Raw genomic sequence first — 27,450 nt, forward strand, 5'->3', positions numbered from 1 at the left:
TGTTTAAAGCTGAATGACCTTAACGATCAAACTTGATTGGTATGAATTTCTTTCCCGGTATTCCCAACATATTATGGATCATATATATATATATATCTCATATATAGCATATTATGTATATAGCATAATATGTAATATATTATTATAATATGCTATATATGAATTTTAGGTAATACAGGCTGCTGATCCATAATATGTTGGGAATACCTGGAAAGAAATTCATACCAATCAGCTTTGATCGTTAAGGTCATTCAGCTTTAAACAATAATCTGCTGCTATTATCCAATACTTTTTTACCAAACAAATAATAAGCAAGAGTGATATTGTCTTTCGAAGGCTTTCATAAAAATCACTGTCACAAGAAAAATTGAAATTTACATTTATTGATTTATTTTGTTAAAGGATATAAAGGAATTTTTATATACCTACTGCAGTGTGTCCTGATGAAGGTGAAACACATCAAGTAAGGTAGTATGTTACACATACCCCAGCAAGGAAATATGGACATTTAATAATTTTTTGTATGTTTTTATCTTTTAGAAAAATCTTTTGTATCAAATGTTTTACCTTTACCTTAATAATGATCAACTTTCCAAATGATATATTCTCTTGTTTCACAAGGCTCATACAGACTACATCAGCAGTGTCCTAATAAAACATGGGCGAATCCACATTTGGCCAGAGTTGCACCACATCCTCTGTATATGAACCTACAAATGTAAAGCAGTGAAAAATGACACATCTGAGAATTATATGTTAAATTTAGATCCAGGAAAGCATATGTTTCAAGGGGACAGACACCCACTGGACACAATACATCTGCCAGAGCCACAATGTAACTGAGCAAATTTGTGAGATTTCAGCCTTGGTGTGACGTTATAAAGCACATGAAAGTTTCAATGAATAATTGGTGTACAAAGGGGAAGGGGGCAAAGGCAGGCTTTTTAAATAGACCCCTGTAAATGTTCAGGTTTTATAGCAAATAAAATGAATATATTTATTTGGATAAATAGAGGCTTCAACAGTTTGCACAGGCAAAGACAAAAATGATAATTTTCCTACTCTGTCACAGGTGGTTGAGCACAACACAAAGGGTATGAATGCTTGAGCAACAATTGTGATGGCCGAATGACTATCTGTCCTTGGAGGGTTTACTAGCTTGCATAAGAAGCCACAGTTATTGCAGAGATATAATGGAAAATCTCCAAGTGAGCAGGTGCTGATCATTTCCTTTACTATAAAGAAATGAAAATTAACCTCTCGTCATATGTGCACCACCCCATTATAAGTTGGTTACACTGGGGAGAAAACTGACAGCAGACCGGAGGACTGGCTACGATCAGTATATTAATATCACACATGTCAAAGGGGATAGAGTTGGGCTTTAAATTCACTAACCTTAGAATAGGTGGAACCAACATGAAACGTTGAGGCAGGCTGTGACTGAAGTAAAAGATAAAAGGACATCTAAACTAAAAACACACTTCTTGGGTAATGTACCTCTACATAGCAGCCTTTATTCATGGCAACCCATGAATTCATGACAACCCAAACACAATCAATTGTAGACTTAACCTGTAAACTGGTTAAAACAGCTAGAAAACGCACAACGTGTATTTTTTTTTTTTTTGCAGTGCAGCTTTTCAGCAATTAGCATTGTTTCAGCACCAGAAGCAAATCCACAATCAGGAATTCTGCTGGCAAGCTATGCTGCAATGCATTATGGGTCTCGCTAACAGAAACCCCACACAGGCTAGCAGCGTTCAGTTGCAGTACATTCTGAATATTGTGTCACACTTGTCCTCTGGTCTCTGATGATCATAAAATAGATCTTCATTTACATTCAACACATAAGTAAGCCAGAGATTACATGTGGGTGACGCCAAGTTAAACTGTTAGTAAGGTAGAGCAGTCGGCACACTCTAAGGCCGCAGGGGCTGCACAGCTGCGGACATTCTGCATTGATATATTAACGCGATCTTTCTGTTATGACGGCGTTCCTCTCACGTGCTTCGACGCTGCAGGAGGTCCTTTGGTATGTGACTCCTTTTCTGGCCTGTGGAACACACAGTAAGAACAGGCTGACAAGGGGATGTGAAGGCAGCGTCATCATTGTACAGGATTCCGTCCTTCTTACTGCACCCACTTTTACTGGAAGGAAAAGGGAGTGATTACAGACATGCGGATACATTGTATTATTATTACACAGTATTTCTTTAGTGCCGACATATTACGCAGCGATGTCCAAAGTTTATAGTCATGTCACACTAGCTGTCCCTCAAAGGAGCTCACAATCTAATGTCCCTACCATAGTCATGTGTTATAACACAATCTAAGGCCACTTTTGGGGGAAGACAACCTAACTGTATGTTTTTGAGAATGTGGGAGGAAACCCACACAAACACAGTGAGAACCTGCAAACTCCTTGCAGATAGTGCCCTGGCCGAGATTCAAACCTGGCACCTAGCGCTGTAAAGGCCAGAGTGCTAACCACTGAGCCATCGTGCTGCCCAATGTACATTTCCTTGTGCTTGGGTTCCTTGTGCAATGAACAACTTGTAAAAGGCATTCTTCTTGTTCACCTCATTAATATTCTGTGATCTGTGGATATAATAATTATAGCGAGGGTTTCCTGAGGACTTGAAAGTTATTTCAAGGGATCCCCCCATGTAAAAAGATTGGGAAAGGCTACTCTATTGCTTTGTACTGTAGAGTGCTGTCAGTCTAACATTCTTACAGGTAAAATGAGGAAAGTGATGACCTAACTAAATATTCTGCTGCTCCACTGTGCAAGATCAAAAGCTCCAAGCACAATTAACTGATATCTAAAATGAATGCTACAGCTGAGCTGTAAATAGACCTGGATAGTGGGAAGATACCTAACCCTGATGCAGACAAGCTTTTATGTGAACCTTTTTCTGAAACATTTTCTTTCATCATTTTATTACCATTAAAAGTAATTGCAAGGATTAGATAACAGTCCTGTGTGTACGGTAACCAATAATCTTGACAGCTAAAACACCAATCCAGTGTGGAAGATATCATATAACAGAAACAAATATTTAGACAAGACTTGTTGCTCCATTACATTTGGGGAAACTCACTGTAATAATGCCCAAATATCCTATACCAAACTGAGTAAGAAATGCCCAAGCAACCAGTCGCCATTACCTTCCTTGTAACAGGATCCATTACCAGCCACTTCTCTGTCACTGTTTGGAGGTCCTGACCGTTAAGGGGCTCCCTTAACCTAATCTTTACCTCAAGTTTCCCCCCAGTTGGTTTTCTTCCATCAAACACCTGCAATAAAAAAGATTATTGAGATATATTTAGGTATGAGGGAAAGGAGGTGCAATCTGATCCATTAGATTTTCACACATACAATCTAGTCATTGTTTTCTATAACTTGTAGGGCTCAGTCACAGCAGTAGTGTTGGGCTGCCCAACACAATATCATCACAAGAACAAGGCAATCAGCCTTACGTCCTACAGGTTCAGTTCACACAGACAAGCTGCATAGGTGTGCGCCGAAAAAAAACATAATGGATTTTGCAAAGTATTCCATGCATGATAATGCGACGTAAAAAAATATTTTAATAGGACAAAAAATATCAAGCAGTACACATACACTCACATAGAAGGGTCTCTTCAAAATAAGCAAACTGTGGTGTGAACCAGCCCTTAAAGGGAATTACAGTGTAGACTGCAGTGAATTTACCTCTACAATCTCTCGAATCTCACACTGTGTTTCCAACTTGTCCAGTTTAACATTTGCAGTGCCGATTTGCTTATCACTTCTGAACAAGAACACTCTGCAGAAGAGGAGAGATAATTATTGTAATAAAGCAAACAAGTCTATGGGCTGACATAAGATTCACATCTTCTGAACCGTAGAAATAACAAAAAATGCCAACCTTGTTATTCATACACTGACAAATACTCAAGGAAGTCTAGAATACTTATTAATTTTGTTCCCTAAGCTCAGCATACAATTTACAATGTGACAAATCCAATTTTTGTAGATTTACCGAAACTATCTAGCAACACAATTCAATCATTAATCATACAAGCACTTTTACTACAAAGTTGTTATAAAGAAAACTGTAAGTCAGACTGTATGGTGTATAATGAGCTCTACCAAGGAAGAAGAGTCAGTTCTTACTAGGATTTTAAGCTTATTTATGACATTTACATTGTAGGGGCAACAAATCCAAATACAAAATTTAAAACGCTAGCACTAGCTTTAGCTTTGAGAAAGACAATGGCTTATTGTTTGCTAGTACTCTTGTCAAGGTATTGGTCACTCACCCTTTGTGGAAGATCTCAAACTTGATGCCTTTGGCTTGAACCACCCGTTTGAAGCCTCTATGGTTGCGGTTAATGTTAAGTTTAAACGACTGTTCGTATTCTGTAAAAAAGACCATAGAATAAAAATGTAAATCACAAATGTATTGCAGAACAGAAAAATCAATCTGGGCATTACTTGTAATATAAAGCACATGCCAGATTCAGAGCGGGTTCTCATTGTTGGAAAGTCTACACAACTGAAAAGCTATAGATCCCCTTGTTCCCACAAAATACAGAAGAATGCGCACAAGTTTCAAATATTACCTCAATTAGTTTAAAAAGGTCATAGTTCTCCTGAAATCTGCATGAACATGGACTGATCGGTTTGCTGTACTTTTAGATGTGTAATATGAGCTGACTCTAAACGTGTATTCAGATTACTCTTCCATGCATACTTAGGCTGATAGAGGAAAAGTCATTTTGCTTGGTGGCTCAGAGGTTAACACTCTGGCCTTTGCAGTCCTAGGTCCCAGGTTCAGATCTAGGCTAGGACTCTATCTGCATGGATTTTGCAGGTGCTCCTGCATTTGCGTGGGTTTCTTCCAGGTACTCTGGTTTCCTCCCACATCCCAAAAATACATGGTTAACTGGCTTCCCCCAAAATTGATCTTAGACTGTGGTAATGACATGTAACTATGGTAGGGACATTAGATTGTGAGCCCCTTTGAGGGACAGCTATTGACATGACTATGGACTTTGTACAGCGCTGCATAATATGTCGGCACTATATAAATACTATGTAATAATAATTGGCTAATAAAAGGGGCAAGGTAACCTAAAACAAGACAGACCGATATCATTTAATTTATGAGAAAATGGCTTTGTTTTCAGCAAACAGATTTTCTCTTTTACTTTTTTTGGGTTCAACAAGGAGGTTGTAGTGAGAGGCTGCTGTAAGTCCTCGCAAATAAATTCAATAAAAAAATAAAACTAAACACTAAAGTCCTCTTTATCAGCTCTAGAAAAATACATGTTCCAAGAAGGGCCACTTAAAAGAGCCTAATAACCCCCTCACCTGGTTTTTATTCATGTGGACATATAGCATGATTTTCCTGAAGCCGTATTCCGACTGCTGGTGGCTTTAATTCTTTTAACCCACACAAACACACAGGCAAGAAATAACACAGCCATACTTGAATAATCTCACCTGGAGCATTGGTGTTCTTAACAACATAGGTTTTATTCTTCTGTGGCTGTTCCTGTAAGATACAAACACCAAATGTGTTTAAAAGCTTAACTAAATTTAGGTGATTTATTTTCAAAACATAATTCCATTCCAACGTGGTAGTAAAAGCGGTGCTACCAATATAAACGTTTGCCCACCATCTCTGCTCTATGTAACCCACAAAGAAGCATTCCTAGAGCTTTATATTATGGGAGTTATACAGTCAGTCCCCCCCCACACTTCTTACCGTGCTTGGGTATGGAAATTCAAACTTTACAAATGCATGTAGATCATTGGGTGCCATACCTGTAAAACAGATTTACCAGAATTGCAGAGTTGTGATTGCATAAGTAAGTATCCTATAGCTACAGAATATAAAGCAATACATAATACAGAAACTACACATGAAACATCAGATTGTACAGTAACATAAAGCACAACATAACCATTGGTGCCCAAGATCCGCACTTTGCTACAGCAAATACTCCACTGCATGTTCAGCAGCCTCTTAGGCCATTTGCATCCTTGTGACATCAAAGCAGACCTGGCTATGCCCATGCAGGACAAAATAGTAGGATTTTATGAATGACACCTCCCTAACAGAACCTTTGCATCATTCCCCTGGTTTTCCATTCATCAACTGGCTGCTAACAACTTCTGGGAGTGGGGGACATATGTGACCAACACCCTTTAAAGTAGCAGCGTTATTGATTTGTGACAGTCTCAGTGTTACCACACAGGGGCTGGGAGACAATCTCCAGGACTTTCTAAACCCAAACTTGGGCTTACACAGATATACAAAGCATAGGGGGACCAAAGGAAAGCATAAAAGAAGGCAGTACTAGGTTCATGGTCAAAATTAATGAAAAATGGAAATGTCCCTGTGAAACACAAGTTCAAAGAGATGAAAATAACTTATGTCACATGAAGAAATTGGGGTGTGCTCAACACACCATTGACACTTGCAATAGTATTGTTTCTCCCAAAATTTCAGCTGAATAAAATATTTAATTTATAGAGAAGGACTGAAAAGCAGTAACAATGTTACTGAGATGAGAACCTTGGAAAAGGGGAATAAGTAGAATTGGTGCACAGCAATACATTCATAAATCACAGGTTGCTAGTTCTGATTACTTTCTTGTCACCCGATACACAAATTCTACATTACCATCCAACTGGAGTCGGGCCATACAATGAAACAGCACAGTGATAACAAAAGCTCAGGTAAGAAAATGGTTAAAACAAATGTTTGATGTGGGCTAGACAAACATGTCCTGTGAAAGTAATTAAAAAACTAGAAGGAAAGAGACAAAGAAACAAAACATGGACAAAGAGAACATCACCTGCAGGGGCTGGGAGATTAATGCCTCGTACTATAATCAGCAGCATCTCTGTACTACTTAGCTCGGAGAATACTCTGTGGGGTCAGAAAGATCATCATTGGTATATACAAATAACAATGTGTCTAAACAATTTACTCATATGTTCTACTAATTTTGATGTCTTAAAATTTATTTGAAAAAAAAAATACCTAGGTGCTGTCACTGAAAAGTTATTGGTATTGAATGTGACTAAAAGAGTTACTAGTGTTAAGTCTGATCAGTGTTTGATGTTAGATATGATATATGTCTGACCTAAATCATTACTGGTTTTAGGCCTGACCTAAAGTATTACGGGTTCTAGATCTGGTCTAAACAAATATAGAAGAATATACTTTAATACATACTGGAGTTAGATTCGGACCTAGGCCTCCACTAAACAGTTACTGAGATTAGACCTTACGTTATTAGCTTCTGGCGTTAAATCTGTCTTATGCTTGACCTGAACATTTACTGGTGTTACATGTGACCATGCCTATATAGTTCATCCACATTCCCCATATTAAGTTTAAATCTAATCAATTACCGGACTATCCTAAGTGTCTTGTCCTCAAAATGATAGGGAGGAGGATCCTGGCCCTGAGCTTGTGATAAGTGAAGGATATCACAATTCTTCTTGCATTCATCAGCCATTTTCTCAAACCTGCCAATAAAAAACACATCACATACGTCACTGAAGTTTTTGGCTTTGAACTTTCTCTACATATTTTCAGTTTGTCAAAGAGACCCAGTAAATACAAAATATAATACTAAAAATTAAAATATGAAATATTTATTAAGTAAATATAAACAAATAAACTGTTTCACCATTTTCACAGAAATATATGACATCATTATCACTTATGGCTGTCTGTTTACTGAAGTTCTGGTTCTTTGCTCACCTTGTGGTTTCTGCAACATTTCCCATCTGTGTAAACTGCTTGGAGTATCGCATACATTTCTAGGAGATAAAAAGACATGGTGGTGACAATCTGTAAAGCCCTAGAAGATTATTTTTTTATCAGTAAATATATGCTTTCTACACATTTATCAGCCCATGAACAGCATTTTGTTTAAAAAGATGATGCAAGTAGCCAAGATGTGCCATCATTTATGGCAACCTTTTATAGCACCAACCTTGGTAATGTCCACCAGGGTCCCGCTCTTGACTTTTTCGATGGAAGTTTGGATAGTACGGACTACTATCATGTGTTCTTTGGCAAGGACCAGGTCATTTTTCTGCTTAGCTTGGAGTGCTGCTTTCCTGTACTGTCTCCTACGATTTTCCAGGAACTCAAGCTGTTCTTGTGCTGAAAGAGTCACATGACCAAGGCAAGTTCAGCTGCATGGGGACACAAACACAGAAAAACTCCAAAGCTCCAGTATTTGACATAGTAATACCTGCAGGAAGAAGGTCTTCAGTATGCTCTGTGGTTTCAGCAACTTTGGTTTTTTGGGGTGCCTCATCTTGCTGTGGCAGGGTTGGCAATACCTGTGGTTTGACAATCTGGATTGGCTTTTGTGGGACAGGTTTTTTTGCAGGCTGTTCACCCTAAAGGAGAAAACTGCTAACACTGAGTTTTTAATTCTGTGTATTCATTTTAAAGTAGTTATGAAAATTCATAACTAATATAAATTAGATATAAAATGTAACAACATTCAGTTTGCTAGAGTACTGTTTATTGCGAACAACTGCATTAAAAAAAAAAAAAAAATACAGTACTTTTTTCTAATTTTGTCATCCTTTCTGGCATCCTAACATTGTCAATCTCCTGCAGACTTTTTGCAGTAGTCATTCTCTTACTAGATGCAGTCCATCAAAGGCTGTAAACCATTTCTCAGGCATTTCCTAATAATGATAACAGTAGACCAGGTTTGCATGATGTGCATTGGACAAAAAAGGAGCTTGACCAAAATGTGCCTGAACAAGGACCTTTGTGGCAGGAAAACCAGATAGTAATTAAGTAAAAACTTTAAATTTTAAAAAATAATGATTTAGGTGAACTTTCATCAAATGGGTTAACATATTAACCAGTATTTTAAAATAAAGATAAACACACATAAAGTGAACAAAAATATGTTACTTTCCCAAAATCTTCACCCCCTCCAACCCCTTTTTGATGTCACATGATACATGGATAAATGTGTGAAATCTAATTTTAGATTTACTGAAAGGGGTTCTTTTATCAGCTGCACATTGCATGGTATACGTACCATCAACGGATGAAACAAAACATAAAAGTAACTAAGAAGGAAATGCTGCCAAATGCATTGTAAAAAGAATTGTCAAGGAATAAACACTGGATTAAAGCAGCAAATCTATTGATAATAAAATTACTGAAGCAAGCATAACTGACCTCACCCATTAATAGCCAAGTTGTACAAATCTGTTCTTCTGGTAAGTGCAGCCTTTATAAATGAACTCTGGGCAAACAGCTAAAGACAGAGTTAAATAATAAATATATGTTTACCAGATTTAGATCATCTACAGAAAAACCTAGGCAGGAGCCTAGGGCCTGGTAGGGCCAGAAACAACCTTTATACTATGCCAGTAAAATAGAAACTCGTGAAAGTGGTAACAACTGTGTACCTGTTGGTCCCCTAACAAAATTAATAGATTTGTAAGAATAGTAGGTGTCTGTTGATAGGCTAAGCCAAAACAGACAATTGAGGCAACTTCTCTGTCCCTTTGCAATTCTTTAAAAAATCAACAAAATGGATGTAAGGGAACAAAAATTCCTAACTCTTTTTTCAATTTTTATTTTTTTACCTCCCAAGCCAGTCTTGAGATTTTTGAAACCTTTGCCAAAAAGCACAGCCAGACAGGTGACACAAAGATTTACTGGTTTCACAATGCAATTCCTTTGTCATACTCACACCTCCAAATGGCTTACTTATTAGGAATCCGCGTTATCGCCTTGAATGTATTTTACGAAACTGGCTGGCCAAAAATACAAATTCTTAGGAAATTAAACCAGTAAACATGTAAGTATTTCTTGGTTTGCCTTAAGTTTTTTTTTATCATTACTGGGTGATATAGGTAAAAAAAGACTCTGAGGGTCAGATGGGAGGAGAATATATATTGAAGGGTATGAATTCATTTTCATGAAGTAGTAGGAAAATTCAGAGATTTAATAATCAAGGAACAGAATTGTCTACCTCCTCTTCTTCATCCTCGGCTTCATCGTCCTCGCCAGCATGTGCTAACTTTAGAGCGGCTTCCAAAGCTTTTTCCACACTAACCACATCTCCCGCACTTTCCATGCCAGGAAATGGAGGAAACCCTACAAGGAAAGCACATTCTGTAGACCAAAATAGTTTTTTCCCAACACAGTATGGGGGTAGACATATTGGGCCTGATTTATTAAAGCTCTCCAAGACTGGAGAGGATAGACTACCGTGGGTGAACTTGGTTGATCCAGCAAACCTAAAATAGATTTCCTAAAATAATTCCCATTCCCAATAATGGGTTGTGGTAACACATCTCTGTTTAACGTGCATAATTCACACAACAAGATGTGTTGTTTTAGGTAGCCAAGTCATTTTAATGAAGGCAGCCTCAGCAATGCAAAAAAAAAAAAAAGACACGTTTGTTTTTTCAAATGTAGTGCACCACAATGAACTAGTAGTTTGTCTATGAGCATTGTAGAGCAATATAATAATAAGTGTTCTAGAACGTTGAAATAAGTTACTTTTGTTGTGGCAATGTACAGTGAAACACTGCATGTTTACCATACATTAGTACAATGCACAAGTGCAATCGGACCATAAATTGTCCTCTGACAAATCCAAAAAAGTCCTCTTTGTTTTGAAAATCATGTCAACTGTTTTATAGTGAGATTGTAACAAGCATTGTGGAATTAAAGAAACAGTTAGGATGTATATAAAGTGTAGATAGATAAGCTATACAAACAGTTTACATACATGTATATGTTCACTATTTTGACAAAAATGTGTAATAACTGCTCCTTTTTACATTATTATTGCTGAAAACATGTGGAATACTCATCTCCCCTGCTGCCTGTGCAGCAGATCTCTGCAGAAGTTAAAGCATACCTATACTTAGAATTTTCACTTTACATAAAAGGGTAGAAAAAATACCCCTTTATGTAAAGTAAAATTTTTTTTTTTTTTTTTTAAAAAGGGTGCAGCACTGCCCCCTAATACTCGGCCTCCTAGGCGGTTGAGAATGAATGGGAGCGCAAAGCCTCCCGGGATACCTTAGTTAGGTATCCCAGGAGGCTCTTTGGTGCTCCTACGCATGCCCAAGCATCTCGGGCATGCGCAGAAGGAGAAAAATTTGCCGATCTCACGCATGCGAAGTGAGTTCCTCTTTAAAAGAAAACTGTGCCTGCAAAATTTGAACCTTTGACAGTGGTTTGATTTACCAGCCCCATGTCTCTATCCTGTAGGGGCATAGAGGCTGGCAGGAGGACTCACAGTACAGAGTGGGAACCAGGACTTTAGTAACAACTTTGCTTTAGGTGATAGGAAAAAAAAACTACACTGGAATCAGAAGTAAATGTAAGAAACAATTTAAACTATAGAGCATAACAAGTAATGTGTTACCTGGAGGAACTGGGAGCTCTGCCAAATTCACAGATCTGCCAGCTTTGGAAGCCCGTATGGCATCCTGATATTGCTGTAAATAAAGAAAAGACTTACATTTGTTAAAGAACAGGGGACAGTGTGCTTTAAGTTTTTTCTATAATAAACCACAAGATAACCACCACTTTTTGTGTGCTGGATATAAAGAAATGAATGTTTAAAGTGATTATTAGCTTACAGAATGTTATGTTAGTCAGACAAGTTGACTGGAAATACCAGCCTTTATAGGAGTTTTCATACACAATGGATTCCAGCCAACATAAGTGCCACAAGAACTGTTTTGAACGTATTACCAGATAACATTCAGGCAAAGCTGCAAATGGAGGTTTAGTTATACTACAAATCCCTGGTGGAAAATGGAGCTCTTTATAGTAAGAACAATCTTTGTCTGCCCTAACAAACCACTTGATTAGTAGATCTGAAGCTAGTGGCTTCTCAAAGTCGCTACTAAGAATTGCCAACTGTACGTACTTAGTCCCCCTAGCGTTCTAATTCTGTCAGTTTTTTTTTTTGCATGTAAAAGCCACCCCGAGTCACACTCGGGATTACTGCTAGGGGAGTTAAAGTAGATTCAGAAAATGATCCAATCCTGATAATCTGTTTTTTTAGATTTCATGGGCTTAGGCAATAAAGTTTCTATATTCTCTGCAAAGGCAGTTTTAAACATTCTGAAAGAAACTGCAAAGGTTACGACTTCCCACTATGCAAAACAGTTAAACCAACCATAAGAGACAGACCTTTATCAGTCAGCAACCGCTTTTTGAAGACCATACTTTAGGCGGAGAATAACACTGGTCCTGAATATAGCAGGCCTCTCCTCAGAGGCAAGGGCCAGAAAAAATCCAGAGATAAACAGTATGGTGACTCCCGAAATACCACCATAGTCCAGAGCTACTAAATTGGTGACTGCAATCAATAGCAGCTTAGGAACTTCCTCAGTCCTAGATTATATGTTGATATGCATATTCATCAGGAATATATTAATCTTTAAAACCTAGTGATGCTAGGTACCCAGTTTTTGGGAACATGTTTATAGAAGACATTTTTTTAAACTTTAAAATAAACCTGTATGCTCTGTTAGGCTTCCCTACTAAAAACTATTTGAAAATAAATCTATTTCCCTGAATACCATGTTTATCCTTAACTTTCTAAGACATTGTTCTAAAAACATATGCCATTGTTAAAATCAAATGTCCTGATCTGCATACCTGGTCTACACCAGTGAAAAGTTTTATGTTACAGGGTCACAATGTCAGCCAGCTTGCCTATTCTGAAGACAATGTCAGGATTTGTAGACTTATATTTCTGTCAGCACAGGCCTCCTCTATGAGTTTATGTATTTTGTCTCTTACCTTGACAATTCTCTCATGCATTCTGGCTTTCCTGTCATCTCCACTGGCTTTGGCTTGCTGTGCTGCAGATTTGTAGCGATCCATTCTTTGCTGTAGAGCTTGCAACACTGTAATAGCAGGAACTCCTAAAGAGCAAACAAACCTATTATAGCTTCAATAGTTTAGTAAAATGATTTCCCTATAAAAAGAAATAAAAGGCATTGAATCTAAGTTAACACAGATAACTTCACAATTCAGCTCCAGGACATTGATTATTGATGTCCCATATTATTGAACTGTAAAGCTGGTCATGCACTAAGCAATTTCATTTAAGTAATAAAAGACATCAAGGTGATGCCTATAACAAGAAGATGGAATAGATATAACAATAAACAAACGGAAAAATCCAAATTCCTTGGACCATTTTTCCCTGTTTTTGATGCTCTTTTAATTTGATCACAATATTTTTTCACAATAAAAGACCATCTGGAACAATACAAGTCACATTTTATATCCATTATTGGATAACTGGTAGGTATTACTAGATAGGTAGTAGATGGTAGTAGAACTAGAAGATTAGTAGTAAGCAGCAGGAGTACTAATTATAGTATTTGTGATTCAGTATCAGTGATTTGGAAGGTATTAAAGGAAGAAGATCAGAACATACAGCAGAAGAACAATGAACAAAAGCCAGTAGATAGGTGTCCCTAAAGTTGGACTATGCATATAGATGCTTGCCCATCCCGAAACATTAAAATATAAACAAAAGTAAAGACAGAACCGAGGGGTCTTTTAGGGCAATGGTATTGTATTTATGATACAGTGCTTCTCAATAATACAATACAGATACTTCAGATCCTTACATTTGTAAGTGGGCCATCAGAGATGGCAGTATACAGTTAACAACTACTCAAAAGTCCTAAAGAATCTTCTAGAAGTCAAGACTGTAACCTGGAGATCTGTAATTGGCAAACGTTCACGGAAATACCCAACACATTTCGCCCGCTGGGGGCTTCCTCAGGGGTAGTGTAATGTTTGATTGGCCATAAACATTACACTACCCCGAGGAAGCCCCCAACGGGTGAAACATCTCCGATAGCCTGGTAATGGATCACTTACAAATGTAAGGATCTGAAGTGTCTGTATTGTATTTTTGAGAAGCACTGAGTCATTAGTATAATACCATTGCCTAAAAAGACCCCTCGGTTCTGTCTTACTTTTGTTTATATAAGAAGATCAGAACACCAACCAGGCAAGCAGTATTTTTAGAACCAGGTGAGAACTTTTAGAGAAATCTTTTAGAGAAAGTATCACTTTAGAACAACTTGAATACAACCTTGCGCCCAACGAATTTTGAAATCAAAACCCACCTTGGCTACTGGCTGGGCTGGGCTCTTGGGGTACTGATGCGGTCTGTTCAATTGTTTTTCCCTCTTGATCTAGACAAACAAAAAACATTCCTAAAGCCCATATATAATTACATTCATTTTTAGAATCTTTACAGTATTGCTGCTGCTTATAACTACCATTTGGAGGAGGAGGCATTTGACTAAGGTCAACGGGCTGTCCACTCTCCATAGCTTCTAGAACAGAGCTAAATTTCTGGAAAAAAAAGTTATGATAATTTTAAATTTTAAGCATGGCAATAGTGATAATCATTTTATTTAATATGTTTTTTAACTGTAAACGGCATTCATGAGTCCCAATTAGGCAAACATTTCATAAATGTACAATGCAGTAAATGGCACACACCTTGCAAATCTTCATGTATTCTTTGGCCTTCTCAATGTCTCCTCTTTGCTTGGCCTTTAGAGCTGCCATCTTGTATTCATTCTGCCTTGTCACGAGAAGAGTCTTCCTGCCTGGAGTTTCAATAAAAAAAAATATGATTTCACTGAATTCATTTCAAACTGTTGAGGTGAAGAAAGACCACTATATTCTGTACAGAGTACAAAGACAGCAGCAGGCAGGATGGTGTGGGATCAGAAATCAGTAAATCTCATTGCTGGAAAGCATTAGTAAAACAAAGCTTTCTGATATTCTTTTGGCACCAGTAAAAAAAAAACCCTAAATATTAAGGTACAATGTAAAAACAAACTGCTCACACTCTTTCAAACAATCTTTCAAGGTAAAAGGCTTCAAGATTGTGCTCAAGAAAATGGATAAGTCCCAAATTCAGCAACTATGCTTCATAAAAGTAACAAAACTTCCTATTGGGCCCATTCACATGAATGCTGATAAGTGTTTCATTGTAGGCTGTGCTACAACTGGTTTTTAACACATATTGCAGTCCTTTTTATATGTTTATATCTATCTATATATACTTTTTTTTACATTTACTTCTGTAGCATTTCTATGCACTACAGTTAATCATGATGTGTTACAGTGAGTCAAACAAATATGCATTACAAACGCAGAGCCCTGTGAACTGAAGTAACAGGACATATGGCAAAATATTTTGTTCCAGCGTTGTGCCTTGCTGGTGTAAATGGGGTCTTACCATCACTGAAAAAAACGTATGATATTTCACATGTGCCCTATACTCTCCACTTTCCAGATACTGCAGATAACTAGCGTTTCAGCTAGACATTGAGTGCTGTCAGTAAAGAAAGCAGTGGGCAAAGATAAATGTGACCAGGTGATTATCAACAAACTGAAACAATGTTGCAAAGTCCCTTTCAACGTATTTTATTCTCACTGTAGAGAAAGCAAGCACAGCTTTCATGAGAGTTACAACTCTCTAAATTTCTCTGAATTCAGGAGTTCGCCATGATAATTGCCATACCATAACAGGGAACTGTGATGGCGTGGCAGGAAGAGAACTACATTACTGTACAGATCACTGACAGGGTAAACTGTTATTTATGGGATTTTTCAGGGCTAAGAGAAAACTGTAAGATGGATAAACTTCTAGTTAGGTGCTCCAGAATATACTCTTTCAGAGGAGGTGTATACTTCTTCTTTTCATTAACCTAGTCCTAATGCCCTCACCTGCTTCTTCGTGTGTGACAGCTAACTCCTCGTTGGCAATGACTGGCACTTCTGCATCCATAAGCTGGCTCAGGCTGCTAATTGTAGGTTCTGAAGGTTCATTTAAAGCCAAAACCTGGTCTGCTTCTTGTGCGGGGATGGTGAGGGGAGGGGCTTGTGGAGCTGCTGAAGGTTTGCCACTGGCAACAAGTGGTGGCATTTCTTCTTCATTCACAGGCTTTCCTTGTTTAGCAGCTTTTAACATGGATTCCAGTGTCTGTAAAATTAAAAGACAGAAACATCCAAACTGAAAATGTAATATTGTATGTAATATAGAACAAAACTAGTGCCTGCAATATCCATGAAAGAAGGTAAAGCATTGTTTTATAAAGTGACTTCAGTAACCTGTCATGTAAAGTCTTCCTTTATAAAAGGCAGATCTGATTAGGGGTATGAAAAATACAAACATGAAATATTAGAACAAATGTTTTCCCCCTCTTTATGTGGAATAGCAGTTTATTTTTTCCTCTTTCTTTTAGGCAGGCTGGTAGCCTCTTCTTTGCCCCGTGACATGATCACAGGTACTTCTGAGGTCCTTGCGCTGCAAGAGAATATATCCAAGAGGGCACGTTAAATCACTTTCTCTAGATCAGGGGTTCTTAACCGGTGGTATCCATATGAGATCCAAATGCTTGAGGTATGGGACTCGATCTCTGGGTACTGGTATTTTTTTATTTAATGTATTAATTTATGCTTGGGTACATTAATAAATCTGAAATCAAAGTGGAGAAATCGACTTTATGTGTCAAATGACATGCGAGTAGCTTTGTCTGTAACTGTATCCCGATTCCATGTTTTGTTTGAACAAAAACAACAGCAAATATCTCACTAAATTAGTCTGTGGTATGTGGTTGAGATATTAAAAAAAACTTGCACATTTAAGTTTGTTTTCTTTTTTTTTTTTCTTTTTTTTTTTTGTGTAATACTCAACTGTAAGTAAAATTATTTGTTTATAATCTGAAACAGGTAAATAAAGAAAATAAGAAAATAAGAAATATTTTATGAAATATTAGGATTTGATAACCACTGTTTTTCCAGTTATGCGTACTGATTTCTCAGAAATACATGGGACTTTTCACATTAGAACATAAGAGTACTTTAAGAAAGTTGCTTTATTGTAAAGAGTTCCATAAATCTTGGCTCAAAGGCCCTCATTAGTATTAAAACTAACCTTTAATCCCCGATCATATCTTCTGACTTTAGAGGTCTCGTTGGTCTGCTTTGCATTGGCAATTGCTGTCTGATAGTTTGTGATCCGGTCTTGTAGAGTTTGCAGCAGTCCCCCCGTATATGTCTAAAGAAGGAACAAAAGAGGAGCATATCACAGATATGTGATTAGCAATGCCCAATAAAGTGAGCCTGTGCAGTATATTAAAGAATTTTAATTTACCCCACTACAAAGATGTGACATCAACGGGCTCCCATTAGACGCATACACACAGCAATTTTTTGGGGATTGCACATTGCAACACAACTGCACATGCACAGACCAGTGTATACTTTAGAGTTTGTATGGAGGAAGATAAGAGTCCTTAATTGCAGACGTGGCATTTTGTGTAAATTTTGCAAAAAGAAAACTTTACTGTTCACATTTGTTTTAACCTAAATTATGCTTATTTTCATTTTTCTAAGTAAACTTTAAATAAAGCTGCATGTATTGTGAAGCAATTCACACGTTCATACCACAACAGTAACAATAACATATTTTTGCTTACTTTCTGCACCTGCTGAGATATATTATTAAACAGGATTTATATAGCGCCAATATATTACGCAGCGATGTACACTAAATAGGGGTAGCAAATAACAGACAGTGACACAGGAGGAGAAGAGGACCCTGTGTCACACAACGCATATATATATATTTAAAGAATAAATTGTGATTTTAGTAACCTTGAAGGATACATTGCTCCACACTTCCTGCAAAGGTAAGTAAAGATTTGTTTCAAAGCAGTTTCAAATTGTAAATATTGTAATGTAATTTGTTTAATGACCATGATCTTTACCACCCAGTGATGTTAATTTTATATAAACTGTGTGTGTATATATATATATATATATATATATATATATATATATTTATATAGACAAAATATACACACTTTGATTCTAATTAAAACCATCTGATAAGAATTTTTACCCTGTTACATTTAAATAAAAATAAATAAATAAAAAGACCATAGATTCTTCAAGCATCGTTTTGGGTAGGCAATTGCCAGCCAAAGGGCAAAGAAAGTACCTGAAGATGTGGAAGCATGCTGGTAAGACTACTGCCATTAGTTGTGCTCTGTGCCCTTCCAGTATTACTGTAGGATCTCCCAATAAAAGTGTGTCTTGTAGTACGAGTGAGAAAACGTCTTGTAGTAGAATGACTGGTGGAAATAAAAACAAAGGGACGCGGGATAGACGAGTGGAGGTAGTAGAGAACAGTACGAGCTCTGTCTCACGATGCAGGGAGTGGTCGGACCAGCTGCAGTCAGTGGGAAAAACCGCTACCACTGCTGAGACTGGATTTATATGTAAACTGATTCAAACTATAAATGGAAATGTTAAAAATAAACAATGAATCAGAAAATAAAAGTAAACCTATACTTAAACCAAATCTTTAAAGTTTACAGATGCACAGTTGTAGAAACCCATATTAAAGGGACACTGTCATTTTTAGCTTATTTTTTTTAATATATTTTTTATTTAACTAAACTCTGTTCACATAAACAGACACACCTTTTTTTATATCATGGGAGCAGCCAAGCAGATCTGAACTCAAACCCAAAAAAATGTTTTTCCTCTTTGGGTTACGGTTACTGCTGAAGAAATTGCTCCCATTTTTACTCTGGTTCAGCAACAGGATGCCAAGGTAAACCTGACATATTGTCCTAAGGTTTCTTTACACTACTATAACAAAGGATAAAAAAGAGCTTTACCTGGAGTTACACTGAAATCCGGTTTGGCAGCTAATAAGAAGGCCTCATTTCCTGGTACAGCCACTGTGGCTGTGTGGCGTTTATGTAGTACTAACATTCAATCTAGTGCAGCTTACCAGTCCTTAGATCTAGTGCAGGGGTCAGCAAACTTTTTTGGCTACAAGGCCATTTTAGGAGGTCAAGAAGGCACACTAGGCCGGACTTTCTCTCAAATCCTGCGCTGATGGCTCTGCCCCCCCCCCCGCACCAGTAATGCCCCTGAAGGGAAATCCCTCTCCTCTGCAATGCATACGGAGGAGAAGGGATGCCCCCAAAAGGAAATTTGCCGACCCCTGCCAGCTGGGTCGGATCGACCAGGGGGGCGTTAGGCCAGATAGGACTACTGGCTAGGCCATATCTGGCCTAAAGGCCGGAGTTTGCTGACCCCTGATCTATTGTCTGAATTTGTCTTTTTATTCAGAATTTGTTTTCACTAGATGATTCTGCCAGTAACAAACGTTCTGTCCTAGAGTGACAACTCTCACTACCATACTGTATCAATAAACAAGCAGTGTTGTCACTGAGGACAAGCTCAAGGAACAACCAGCTGTCACAGGTAGTTTTTTTGTTAGGGCACTGCCTCCCTATCACACAGTAAGGATGGGTCTTGTAGGTATCAGCTGTCAAGTTTTCCAGCAGGATCAACAGGTCTTTTGCACTTATCAAAAAGATATAACAGAACACTTTTAATAGTGTATTTAAGGGACCAAAGAGGACAATATAAACAAAAGATTACAATTGTTAGCTTTTTCATACATTTTAGGTTGCAGACAATGCATAAGACACATACATTGTATGACTAAAAGTTTGTGGACACCTGAATAACACCTATGGAAGCCATCCCGATCTGAAAATATCAGCCAATAATACGGAAGGTCTCCCCATTTTTTCGTGGCTTTACACTTCCAAATAGGCTTTCTAGCAGATATCAGTGGATTTTTTTGCATATTTATGAGGTCAGGTGATGGGGCTGAACATTCCAAATCATCCTAAAACATGGGCTTCTCCACAAAAAGCAGCTCAAACCATATAGTTATGGAACTGGCTCTGTGCACAGGGGTACAAACAAGCTGGAATCTGGAATGACCTTGCTGAATGTGTTAAAAAAGAGTTCTTAGGTGCACAATTGTCTAACTTGTCCTTGTAACTTGTCTACAATAATAATAGTGCCATAGAAAAACAAATTTTGTTCTTTACTTTTTCACAAAAGGGCCCAATAGTACCACTGTGACAGGGATAATCCATACAAAAAGTACATAAACAGAGGTATTTTAACAGCCTTGAAGGGTCACAATGTTTGAATGAAATAAAGAAGGGAAACTGATTGTGATGGTTACAAGCTAACACATGTTTGTATCTCTATGACAGAATACAAATACTGATTATTACATGGGAAATGAAGATATGGGTAACCTGAACTTTGTACTTTATGTTTTTTTTTTTTTTTTACTACACTGATAACAGTTACAAGTTGCCATGTCACTCACGCTGCTGTTAACATTGGGATAATAATTTTTATTGTGTCTAGCCTTCACCTTACTATCTAAAACAATCTTCCTCTGCCCTTATCTTCCTCAGGATTCCTACAAACATTTACCGTAGATAGAACTTGTATGTTCATGCACTGGTCATTAAAAGGTTGGATCCAGCATATTTACATAGTGTATATGCCTACTTTTGAATCTAGACTCCATATAGATGTTAAAGAGGAAATTGTGAGCAGGCCTGTTCCTTATTGCAGTCAGTTCAGTTATTTATTGTCAGTTCAGTTATTTAACTAAACTCACCTGGCGCTAACATCTTCACCCAGTCCTCACTTGGGTTTGGAATCTTTGGCCATCTTGATTGGCTAAGTCAGAATGAAGTTCATTCCCAGCAGCTAGGTATGCCAGGACTGTACATGTGTATATTATAGAGAAGATTGCGAACAGACCATTAAGTTTGTTTTATTGCAGAAGAGACATAGCCTGTCCCTGCTGCAATAAGGAACATGTCTGCTCACAGTTGTTTCAATGTTTACCATTAGATCTGCTTTAAGGCCAAATTTCAGGATCTGCTAAAAAATTCCCCTAAAGTGGGGTTTTGCGGGTGGGATTGCAGGGGTTAATGATGTACTGGGGCTATATATATAGCAAGAATAATCCCCTGCTCTGGCAATCTACTTCTTCATGCAACTGGTCCTCCACGGCCTATTTCCTAAGGAGCTTTAAGCTGTAGTCACAGGATGCAGGCCCTGCAAACAACCCAGAGTTGTATGGAAGACAATGAGATTCCCTGAAATCACTCGTGTACAGAAAAAATAAAGAGTAATAAAAGTATGATCCTGCCCTTTTATGTTCACATACTGGGGCAGGGTGGTAACCAGTCTGGTAGCTCATACCAGGCTTCATAGTGTAGAATGGCAGTGTAAATCACAAAACTAGAAAAAAAAATTATTTCACAGATAAACAGCTTCTATATACTTATTTAATCTATGTGTTTATCTGTTTGCCTTTTGTTAAGCTTGTCATGTATCAGATGTGCTAATAAGATAAAACTACAGGTAGTCCCCGGGTTAATGACAATCGACATACAGACGCCTCCTAGATACGAACGGGCTTTCCTGCTCGGCTTGAAGGGGGGAGAGGGGTAGTTCGCATGACTTGCAGAAGAAATCTTTGGCTAAACACAGCTGAGGTTGTGGGTGATCTTAGGGGGGTGAGCTCTTTATGCACCTCTTGTAACTCTTTAATGACCAAGACAAACTCTGCAGTTGTTTCTTTTTGCATATCAAAGCACAGCTTGCTCCAGAAGCTGATGAATGGCTCTATAAGGATTTTTTTTTTTGCTTTGTTTGTGATTAACTCACAGTGAGGATTTTATACAGTAACTGACACCATGCTGCCTAATAATATGTTGAGACAAACATCTATCCTAACTGCATTTATTAAAATATTGTACATGTTCCGACTTACATACAAATTCAACTAAAGAACAAACCTACAGTCCCTATCTTGTTTGTAACCCGGGGACTACCTGTATTCACTGACTTACAATGCTCAACTTACACTAACAGGAAAAAGGCGGCAGTTCTGAACAATGAACCTGACTCTATAGTGATATTTAGTGCTAATATAGATCACAATAAACCTGAATAGAAATCTGTTGAGATACCTTATCAAACAACCCCTACACTTCATGACAGCTGACTGGATATTACTGGAGGTATGTTACCTGAGAGGGACTTTTGTAGTTCTCAGCTGAAGAGGTAACTTGTTTAGCTGACTCTGCTTCTTCCTCTAGCTGAAGTTCAGTTTCTTCAACATCTTGTACGTCATTGAGAGATTCATCTTCTACTGCCCCCATCACTTCCTGCAGCTCAGCCTACAACCACAAAAAAAAATCAAAGTAGATGTGCATACATGTAACTCGTTTACTGCTAACCTAAACAGGAAGTCAAGCTCACCAGCAAATCATCATCATCCTCCAGGTCATCTTCATCTCCATCTTCCTCTGCATCCAAGTCTCTCATGCACTCATGTGCCATCTTTTCTATATGGTCCATAGGAAGTGGAGCTGTAGAGAGGATTTTAGTGGTAGAGTACACACATTTGTAGTAACTGAGACAGACATACAGTAATAATAAAAACAAACAAACTAAAAAAACAAGCTGTTTAGCAAAAGTCAGAGAGTTTGGGGTAAAGCATATGAGACAGACAGTTGTAACTGCTTAAAAAGTGTCACCTCGTACTAGAATATATTTTGCTGATCACTTACCAGGTTAACATGCCCATGGTAGACAACTCTGCTGTGTAATTTCATTACAGAGTAAATTGCATTATCACTTAGTTTAAAAGGAGATAAAATTCAACAGATTTACTGGCAGGAATGAGCAATAAAACTATGTTACGGGGAGACTGAGTAAAAAAAATGCTGTGTCAATGCATTAACATTCTTTTTATATAAAGGTAGGTACCGTAGGTTTGTTGAATTTGTATTTGAAGTTGAATCTGTATGTACGTCTGAACAGGTACATTATTTTAATAAATGCAATTAGGACAGATGTTTGTCTCAACATATTATTAGGCAGTGTGGTGTCAGTTACTGTATAAAATCCTCATTGTGAGCTATTCACAAACAAAGGAAAAAAAAAACAAAAAAACTTTATGTAGCCTAGACATTCAATAACTTCTGGAGCAAGCTGTGCTTTGATATGCAAAAAGAAACAACTTTGTCTTGGTCATTAAAGAGGTACAAAAGCTTGCAGGACAGCTCAGCTCCTAGGATCACCCACAACCTCAGCTGTGTTTCGCGGACTACCTGTATTTATTTTTTTATATTGCCCATAGCTCTACTTGACAGTTAGTGAAGCTTTATCTTTGCTCACCTTTTCCTTTTGGCTTAGCCTTCGGTGCCACTTTACCGCCGGTAAGGGCGGCTAACTCTGCCTCTAGGTCCCCATCATCTTCATCATCTGGGATTCCCAACATCATTTCTTCTGGGTTGAAGTCTACAAACAGGCCAAGCTGATCAAGAAACAATGAAAAATGTAATTGGTCAAACAATCAAACAAGAATTTTAGGCAAATAAAAGCACAACAGCATTGGTGTCTTAAGGCGGTCATTGGTATATATTGTCCACATATGGTATATAATGTCCACATATCCAACATATCACTGTCTCTCAGAGGAGCTCACAATCTGATGTCCCTACCATAGCCATAAGTCAATATAGCCTAAGGCCAATGCGGATGGAGAAGCAGAAGCTAATTTATGAGTACCACCAGTATGTTTTTTAAAAAAAGCTAGTAAACTTGTGAATGTTTCCTGGGAAAGAATTGCAAAAGAAATTAGAGTCCTTCTTTCAGATACTATAATTTCAGACGCCAGCAACAGGATATAAACACTCTTACCTCTTTGGCTGCAGCTACTCCTTTGCCCTTGACAGGGGCATTTTTCTTTCCAGGCCTTCTGCCCAGCATTGCGGCTCATGGAAGCTTTGGCCCCAGGCAGGGTGTCTGTGACGTCTAACACTAAAAGTCCTGTAAAAGGAGAACCGGTCATTTCAAAAGTAAAAAGGAATAAAATACAAGAAAAGCCGCACCAGGTGACAACTGCATGCCCAAAAAAAAGGAGGACTTCCTCCTGATGCATGGAGAATCCAAACAAGAGATCTGGTTAGATGCTGTCAGAAATTGTTCCATTTGTGATGCAGTATTCATAATTCAGTCCATTAGTTAAAAATGTATGTTGTAATGGTCAGACACCTGTGTACAATCCGAATGTTTCAGCTCCAATAACATAACAGCTCAGATCAGCATAACTATTGTAATTAAGGAATAGCCCAGAGGAAGATGTTAGCTTTAAAAGGATTTTTCAGCTGTTTTTATCCCCCACATTGGGTCATTTTTAACCATTTTAACCAATGATAGTGAGGAATTCCAAATGCTTTTTTTAATTGAGTTTTTGCAAGTTAATAATTTTTTTTGCAGATGTTAAATACTTCACTTTTTCGTTACTGGTCTGGATAAGAATGAACTTGGCTCTAGCGGTGGCCACATGCACAATTTTTCACCATGGGGGGGCTAATAGACTGCATATATCAAGGCAAATTATTTTATGACTAGAGCGCCGAGTTAGGTAAAAAAAACTGACTAAATCATTGCGTGTGTGTGTTGGTCAGTTCGTCAGTAGTAAGTGGAGTAGGGAACATGTTCACTATGTGGCATGGGGCACATGTGGTGGGCAAAAAGGATCTGGCTGCTAAAGCAATAGGTGCACATGTGCAAACAAGCATGCATATTTGGGTGCACATGTCAGGGTGCCGTAAAACAAGCAGTAGGAAATTCCATAACATTGCAAGACACTGAACACCACTGCAGGGTAACTGTGTCTCTAATAAATGAATGCCGGGCTGTAAAGCTGGTCTTTTGGCTTCAGTAGTTTCCACCACACACCTGAAACAAGCACCTTAAGGGAGATGTCACGTTTATTTGTGTAGGTTTCAAATATGCAGTCAGGCAGGTCTTTAATACACAAAGCGACAGAAGATATCCCTTCTGCAATAAAACATACTTACCTGCCCATTTGCACTTTTAGCTCAGCTCAGTGTATAATGCTGGGATTAAATTTAGTGCTTATGAACATGACATTGAAATGGCCAAGGATCAGGAAACAATGAGAAGAAGAAGAAGAAAATGAAGGTACCGCAATGGAATGGGAACAGGTGAGTATATTTAAAAAATTGCCATCAAGCAGGTATGATTATATAAGGACCTGCCTGGTTGCAATTTTTGGATTTTTACATTTAGTTCTGCTTTAAACCCTTGGCACAAAATCAAAAGTTTCTTTTTACATGTTCATATTGCAAATTACCAGCTTTAACATCAAAGAAGCAAAGAAGCAGCCTTGAAAACATAAAAAATGTGCCTAAAGAACATACTGGCTTACAAATAGATACCAAATACCAATACTGAAGTAATAAAGTAATGACAATTATAAAGAAAATATGTACAAAACCATGAAACGTTCTCTTTAACATGATGCAATGTGCACATGAAGGAACTGGTTATCATAACCTAAGAATTATTTATTTAAGATAACAGATCCTTGTTTTTCTGTGTGTAAGGATTACAAAATTTGCACAAGCAGATTACAGAACAATGAAGTAAAAAACAAAAGCGAGAGGAAGTGGGAAGGATGGTAGATGGTAAGTTCGAGTAAATTTAGGTATATATGTGATGGTTGTTATTGCATAGAAATCGGTAACAGCAATGTATTTATCTCTGCTATGGTTCAGAATGTATTTACTATCACTGTCTATGGATGAATGGCTGTACCCCCCAAACACAATAACACCCTATAGCCCCCTATGGACATCAAATCCCTGCAAGGAAGGCTCAAATTAAGGTAATTTCCTGTAAACCTTGCTCTTACGGTAACCCCAGGACACGCAAGGCTTTTTGACCTTTTTCCTTCAATTTTTTGGGAAGAAGATTACAGTGGGGCAGGTTCACATCTGCCTCAGAATCAGGCGATCCTGTATGGCTCCCTGGGGCTGGCACCTTGCCGCTTGAACACTCGCACTGCAGCTCTGGTTCTTAAACACATTTGGCAGCTGGAGGCAGTGGGCAGTACTGCGCCAATCCCTGCCGCCCCCATTCATCCCCCGGGGAACTGCCGCCCCCATTCATCCCCCGGGGAACTGCCGCAGGTAGCATCTCCTGACAGGCAGCAGAAAATCCACCGCAACCCCACTGCCAGTGTGAACCTGGCATAAGGAAATCAGACAGGGTCATTGCCCATAGTGATAGCTCTGCCCTCATGCACCCTGCTATCAAAAATGTAAAAACTTTGCATACTGGATTGGCCCGGACAGAGGATTATAGTGACATTATACAGGAGGATTCCTGTGTATATATATATATATATATATATATATATATATACCCCCTGTCTATATATTATATACCCTGAACAGACCCCCTATATACATAATAAATACACAAGACAGACTCCCATATAAATAATACACAGAACAGATCTCCTATATATATATATATATATATATATATATATATATAAATACCAAAAACAGACCCATTTATACTGTTTCCCCTTTGTATATAACATTTTTCCACACTAGAATCACTATACATATATATTATATAGAGGTCTGTTCTGGGTATATGTTACATAGATATATATAGGGGTCTGTTATTCATATGGGGGTCTGGGTGTATGTTCTATGTATAAAGGGGTCCGGTCTGAGTAAATATTATATTGAAATATATAAAAGGGTCTGTTTTTTTTAAGGAGGTTTGGGTATATAAATATAAATAGGTCTGTTATTTATTTAGGGGTCAGGTCTGGGTGATAGATATAAACATATAGGGGTCTGGGTGAATGTTACATATAGGGTTATTGTCTGGGTGAATGTTACATATAGGGTATGGTCTGGATCTATGATATATCTAAGGGTCTTGTCTGGATGTATGTTATATATACAAGGGACTGGGTGAATGTTACATATATGGGTCTGGATGTATGTTATAAATAGGGTTCTAGGTGAATATTATATATAAGTCTGGTCTGGGTGAATGTTACATATGGGGTACTGGTTTGGGTGTATGTTTTATATATGGGTCTGGGTAAATGTTACATATATGGGTCTGGATGTATGTTACAGTGTTCTAGGTGAATGTTATATATAAGTCTGGTCTGAGTGAATGTTACTTATAGGTTCTGGTCTGGGTGTATGTTACATATAGTGGTCTGGGTGAATGTCACTTATGGGGTTCTGGTCTGGGTGAATGTTACTTATGGGGTTCTGGTCGGGGGAATGATATGGTTAGCAGGGCTCTGTACAGCACACAAGTGTTAGGGGGGCTGTGTGGTAATTATTTGGTGACACGGCTCAGGGCCCCCGTTAGGTCCCATGTTGGGGTCAGGTTTGGGGGGTGACAAGTGTGTGGTAGGACAGTGCTGGGGGTACGGGGGAATACCCTGCAGGGTGACAGGAATGAATGGGGTCCGGGTGTCGGGCACAGGGGAGCGCACCTCAGTACCTGTCAGCCGAAGGGACAGCACCGGCGGGTGTCAGGAGGAGCATTGGCTGCTGGGAGGAGCGATCCCGGAAGCGGAGAGCCGCTGTCACACGGCACGTGATTG

At 38.2% G+C, this 27,450-nt stretch overlaps 1 protein-coding gene across 1 annotated transcript; it reads right to left on the minus strand.

Moving 5' to 3' along the window:
* Positions 1-971: 971 nt before the first annotated feature.
* On the minus strand, positions 972-27,450 carry CC2D1B (coiled-coil and C2 domain containing 1B). The gene is given in 24 exon segments (XM_072419643.1): positions 972-2,151; positions 3,172-3,300; positions 3,719-3,812; positions 4,309-4,408; positions 5,495-5,546; positions 5,760-5,818; positions 6,856-6,929; positions 7,418-7,534; positions 7,773-7,872; positions 8,004-8,180; positions 8,272-8,422; positions 10,030-10,154; positions 11,440-11,512; positions 12,831-12,955; positions 14,180-14,248; positions 14,336-14,411; positions 14,562-14,671; positions 15,801-16,056; positions 17,011-17,133; positions 22,016-22,165; positions 22,248-22,357; positions 23,169-23,307; positions 23,694-23,822; positions 27,348-27,450. Coding segments are annotated over 23 exon segments (2,481 nt in total). The 5' UTR covers positions 23,763-23,822; positions 27,348-27,450; the 3' UTR covers positions 972-2,148.

The sequence above is a fragment of the Pyxicephalus adspersus genome, chromosome 8 (assembly GCF_032062135.1).
Source record: "Pyxicephalus adspersus chromosome 8, UCB_Pads_2.0, whole genome shotgun sequence".
Lineage (NCBI taxonomy): Eukaryota > Metazoa > Chordata > Amphibia > Anura > Pyxicephalidae > Pyxicephalus > Pyxicephalus adspersus.